The sequence below is a fragment of the Bison bison genome, unplaced genomic scaffold (assembly GCF_000754665.1).
Source record: "Bison bison bison isolate TAMUID 2011002044 unplaced genomic scaffold, Bison_UMD1.0 scf7180017858736, whole genome shotgun sequence".
Lineage (NCBI taxonomy): Eukaryota > Metazoa > Chordata > Mammalia > Artiodactyla > Bovidae > Bison > Bison bison.
The window spans coordinates 387,335-393,334 of NW_011489308.1; the positions used below are offsets into that span (position 1 = coordinate 387,335).

Consider the following 6,000-nt stretch of genomic DNA (forward strand, 5'->3'; position numbering starts at 1 on the left):
GTTACAGATACTGAAATAGTCTGTTTTGTCCTCTTTCAATCAGTTATCCACACTTGTTCACAATAGATTAGAATGATATGTCAAACAGGAAAGAAAAGGGAAAGGGAAGTCGCTCAGTCGTGTCCGACTCTTTGCGACTCCATGGACTGTAGCCTACCAGGCTCCTCCGTCCATGGGATTTTCCAGGCAAGAGTACTGGAGTGCGTTGCCATTGCCTTCTCCAGTGGATCTTCCTGACCCAGGGATTGAACCTGGTCTCCTGTATTGTAGGCAGACGCTTTACCGTCTGAGCCACCAGGGAAGTCTAAACAGGAAAAGCTGATCTTATTACCCATCCTTAACTGACTCCTCTGAAAACTCTCAGGATAAAGCTTCTATTCCTTAGCATACAGGTGTATTTACTTTTCTAATCTCGTATCTAGTGAAGCTATTGCTACTTTGCATTCTGTTATTCAGCCATACTCTTATTCCGGGAACATATCATTCCTTCTACTACTCTTGGCCTTTCCACAGTCTCATCCCTCTGTCTGGAATACCATCTACCCACTTGTTTCACGATTAACTCCTATTTTCTTCAAAGCTTTGCTGAAGATTCTTCTATTCCATGAGGTCTTTCTTGAACTATAATAAAGACTTGAGAGAATGAATTTAATTGTTCTTATACCTGATTAAGGGAACAGTTTGCCACAGGTATTCTAAAAATGGAAATACTTTAGTACATACATTATAAACAGTTAAAATATTAACACACTTTACATATGAATTATGTATATATATCTTTATATATGTAAACATTAAATAGTATTATTATTACCCATTTGGTACTGTTCTATAATTTTTAAAGCATTATTTCACTTTCTCCTAGATTATACTCTTGGGATTATATTTTTGAATATCATATTTCTCCATATCCCCTTCACAATGGCTGATCTACTGCTGTGTACATAGTAGGTTCAAGAAACATTTATAGTAAATAAATGGAAAATACAGGATGTCAGAGGGTACTCTCTAGTTGGTTGGTCCATTCTACTGAATCAAGATGATTCATTTACACTAACCTAGAGAGGAACCAGGGGGCACTGTAGTAGCTTTTTAAAATATATCCATCCAGGAAAGATTTTCAGTGAGGAAAACCCTATTTCTATCATAAAGTTACTCTTTTTATCTAAATTTATATCACTGTTATTCAACTTTTTTTCCTCTCAGTAAAACCAGTATCACTATTTTTAAATGGTTTTTATTATAGCTCCCATAGAAAATTACTCAACATAGGCAACACTAAAACTAAAGACAAGAAACTAAAATTTGTACTTACTCTTGAAGAAATTAATATTACACTCCAATTCAATGTGTGAAAATAAAACAGTATACTATAAAATAGAGGTGAGGAGTAACTGATGAAAAGGCCTGTAAACTCAGCAACTAGAGAGCTATTTAATTATTGTATATTAGTAACTATACATGATAATCATAAGTTACTTACCTCCAGTTTATTATTGGTCTGTGGGAAGAGGAAAGGTTTACTTCTGATTTTAAGTTGGATTCCTGAATTTGTTTGAGGGCATCTTCTAATGGAAGAACTGGTCTTTGAAGAACTAAGGAAATAATAAAGATCAAATAGTACAGAATCACTTCAACAATCTCTTTATACATAATTTAATTGGTCAATGATAAAATACTATCTTAAAACTCTTGTGACAAATTTATTTTGAACAGTATATTTTAAATTTAAACATACACTTCCCAATAAGAAATAGTTATCTCAAAATTCTCATCACCAATTTTAAGAATACTTATTTGGAAAAATGAAATCTGAGAAATGTCCAGGCTCTTTGATCTGGTATGCAAACCCCATTATATCTAGCCTCATAATTCCATAAATTTCTGACAAATTTTACAAATATCCTTATTAAGAAAAGGGGAAGATATAAAAATAGCAGTTAACATTTATTGAGCATTTATTGTTAAAGACATTATTTCTGAGCACTGTATAAGTATTAACTACTTTATTCTCACTAAGGCCTTTGAAAGAAAAAAAAGCATTAATCACTAAGTTGTGTTCAGCTCTTCGGAACACCATGGACTGAAGCATGCCACGCTCCTCTGTCCATGGGAATCTCCAGGCAAGAATACTGGAGTGGCATTATCAGAGAAATGCAAATCAAAACCACTATGAGGTACCACTTCACACCAGTCAGAATGGCTGCGATCCAAAAGTCTACAAATAATAAATGCTGGAGAGGGTATGGAGAAAAGGGAACCCTCTTACACTGTTGGTGGGAATGCAAACTAGTACAGCCACTATGGAGAACAGTGTGGAGATTCCTTACAAAACTGGAAATAGAACTGCCTTATGATCCAGCAACCCCACTGCTGGGCATACACACTGAGGAAACCAGAAGGGAAAGAGACACGTGTACCCCAATGTTCATTGCAGCACTGTTTATAATAGCCAGGACATGGAAGCAACCTAGTTGTCCATCAGCAGATGAATGGATAAGAAAGCTGTGGTACATATACACAATGGAGTATTACTCAGCCATTAAAAAGAATACATTTGAATCAGTTCTAATGAGGTGGATGAAACTGGAGCCTATTATACAGAGTGAAGTAAGCCAGAAGGAAAAACATAAATACAGTATACTAACGCATATATATGGAATTTAGAAAGATGGTAACAATAACCCTGTGTACGAGACAGCAAAAGAGACACTGATGTATAGAACAGTCTTATGGACTCTGTGGGAGAGGGAGAGGGTGGGAAGATTTGGGAGAATGACATTGAAATATGTAAAATATCATGTAATAAACGAGTTGCCAGTCCAGGTTCGATGCACGATACTGGATGCTTGGGGCTAGTGCACTGGGACGACCCAGAGGGATGGTATGGGGAGGGAGGAGGGAGGAGGGTTTAGGATGGGGAACACATGTATACCTGTGGTGGATCTATTTGATTATTGGACAAACTAATACTAATATAGTAAAGTTAAAATAAAAAAAAAAAGAAATACTGGAGTGGGTTGACATACTCTTCTCTAGCAGATCTGCCCAACTCAGAGATCGAACCTGGGTCTCCTGTACTTCAGGCAGATTCTTTATAGTTTGAGCCACCAGAGAAGCCCCAATCTCCATTTGCAACTGAGGAAACTGAAACATAGCTAAGTAACTTGTTCAGGGTCACACATTATATGGGCACTCATCCATATATCATTCTGCACAACCTCTAATCCAACCCTAGCTCCCATAAGTATCCACTTTCCCAAGAATTCCCACTGTGCCCTTTGGTACACACCTTCTTGTTCAAGTTGAAACGTACCTTCTATTTAAAGGATATTGCTTTCCTGCAGCCCTCTTAGGTGGAGATACAAGTAACTACAAATAACTGAAGGCCTGGAGATAGGATATCTGACTTTCTAGCTCTTCAATGATGCTACCAAATTATTTTTTTCTCCTTTTTCCTTAAAAAAACCCATATCATCATGATTCTGATGTTTGTTATTCACCTTAAAATTTTTAAGCAAAATCAGTATATTATTATGAATGGGTTAGTTTGAACTTGAACTCTAGAGTCAAGTGGTGATTGCATAAAATACTAGTGAAAATTGCCAGTTATGATATGGTTTGCTGGATATTCTAACCATTAAGGGCCAATCCTCTTGAGGCAGAAACTATCAAGCTTTAGATTTTGATTGTTTTTCTAATGAGCATAAGCAATATCCCAAATGATTGTTTATTGGTAAAATTAATGGCTAGGTGCATAGCCTGATGGATATTAAAAATGAACTTTCTTTGTTGAAATTAAAGATGTTCAAGACAGATGGACTTCCCTAAAGTATTTTAATCACTCCCTACCCTTGCATGAACAGAGAATAAGAATCTAGGGAGTCTATACCCTTTACCTTTACAGATGGCATTGAGGTTTGACCTCTAATTAGTCTTGGCTCCAGCTGTTAAATAGGAACATTCTTGATTGTACAGTGCCAGAAGGCACATAATTTTATCTCTAGAATGTGACTGTGTAAGTCTAAATGGATCTTTCACATAAAGTGTAGTCAGAGCACCTAAGATAACATAGAGATGGGACTTTATTGAACTTAGTGAACAATTATACTGATTGTTTTGTGTGTGATTTGTTAAAAAAAAAATGTTTAGTTGAGCTAGATTATAGTTTGAGATTTGCTTTAATTAACACTCACCACTTACTATCAAAGAGAATTTAAAAACTACTTTTAAAACTAACGGGTCATTTACAAACACTCACTGCTATTTATTGTTGCTATTATCTAATGATCTCCTAGTCAGTACCTCCTACTCACTGAGGAATATTCAAGTCTACATTTTTTGAATATTTATTGTGTATTAGGGCTTTATTTGGAGAAGGAAATGGCAACCCACTCCAGTATACTTGCCTGGAGAATCCCAGGGACAGAGGAGCTTAGTGGGCTGCTGTCTATGGGGTCGCATAGAGTCAGACATGACTGAAGCAACTTACCAGGGCTTTATTATTCCATTTAAACTACTAGGCTCCTCTTTCTAGTTCTTTTGCCCTGATAGTCTAACTCCAACAATTCTCTGAATCCGACAATTTTCTGACCTCATTAAAACCCCCAATCCATCCCTTTTTCATAGCAAGGGGAAGCATTAGCTATCATGCATTTTGGGTGAACCTTTGGTGTAACTCTAATATTTGAGAATAAACTAAATGAATAGACAATTAAGTAAACAGTTGTTTATCACAGCTTTGTTGTTCTTCATTCATGACTGTAAACTTTCTTAAAATTTTAATTTAATATTTTGTACAGGTAACATATTTAGAAACTAAAAAATATAATACAAATTTGGAAGTTTTGCTCTAACTGGTATTTGTGTATTCTTTCACTGTTTATGCAGATATAAACATACATAAATATATATTTTATTTTTAAAAGTTGAAGTATAGTTAATTTATAATACTATCTTAGTTTCAGGTATGCAATCAGATATTTTATATTTTTATAGATTATATTTAAAGTTGTTAAAAATAATGGTTATGTTTCTCTGTGAGGTATAAGATATCCCTGTTGCTTAACTATTTTATTCATATTAATAGTAGCTTGTGTCTTTTAACCCATATCCCTATTTGTCCCTCCTTTTTCACTCTCTCCACTGGTAATCACTAGTTCTCTATATCTCTAAGTTTTTTTTTTTAACTTTTATTTATTTATTTGGGCTGCTGCTGGGTCTTCGTTGCTTTGTGCAGGCTTTCTCTAGTGGTGGTGAGCGGAAGCTACTCTTGGCTGCAGTGTGCAGGCTTACGGCAGTGGCTTCTCCTGTTGCAGAGCACAGGCTCCAGAGGGCGGCCTCAGTAGTTGTGGCATGTGGGCCTAGTTGCTATGCGGCATGTGGAATTTTCCCGGACTAGAGACTGAACCCATGTCCCCTGCACTGACAGGCAGATTGCTAAATGCTGCACCACCAGGGAAGTCTTGTTTGCTTTTTTAAACATAGATTCATTTATTTTTTAAAGATTTTCATATAAGTGATAACATATTTATTTTTAAATGTAAGTTTGTCTATGACATTTTAATAGGCATAACACTAAGTCCATCCACATTGTTGTAAACAGTGGAATTTCATTCTTTTTACGGCCAAGTAATACTCCATTACTGTTCAATATCCCATGAATGGTATGAAAAGGCAAAAAGATAGGACACTGAAAGATGAACTTCCCAGGTTGGAGGGTGCCGAACATGCTACTAGAGATCAGTGGAGAAATAATTACAGAAAGAATGAAGAGATGGAGCCAAAGCAAAAACACCACCCAGTTGTGGATGTGACTGGTGATGGAAGTAAAAGTCTGATGCTGTAAAAAGCAATACTGCATAGGAACCTGGAATGTTAGGTCCATGAATCAAGGCAAATTGGAACAGTGAACACTGACATTTTAGGAATCAGCAAACTAAAATGGACTAGAATGGGTGAATTTAACTCAGATGACCATTATATCTACTACTGCTGGGC

General features: G+C 36.1%; 1 protein-coding gene across 1 annotated transcript in view; it reads right to left on the reverse strand.

Annotated features, from left to right (window-relative positions):
• KIAA1377 (KIAA1377 ortholog) overlaps positions 1-6,000 on the reverse strand; it is a 73,913-nt gene that overhangs the window by 55,544 nt on the left and 12,369 nt on the right. The window contains exon 3 of the mRNA XM_010828824.1: positions 1,484-1,595. Within this exon, the coding sequence (XP_010827126.1) occupies positions 1,484-1,595 (112 nt within the window). The remainder of the gene's footprint in view (positions 1-1,483; positions 1,596-6,000) is intronic.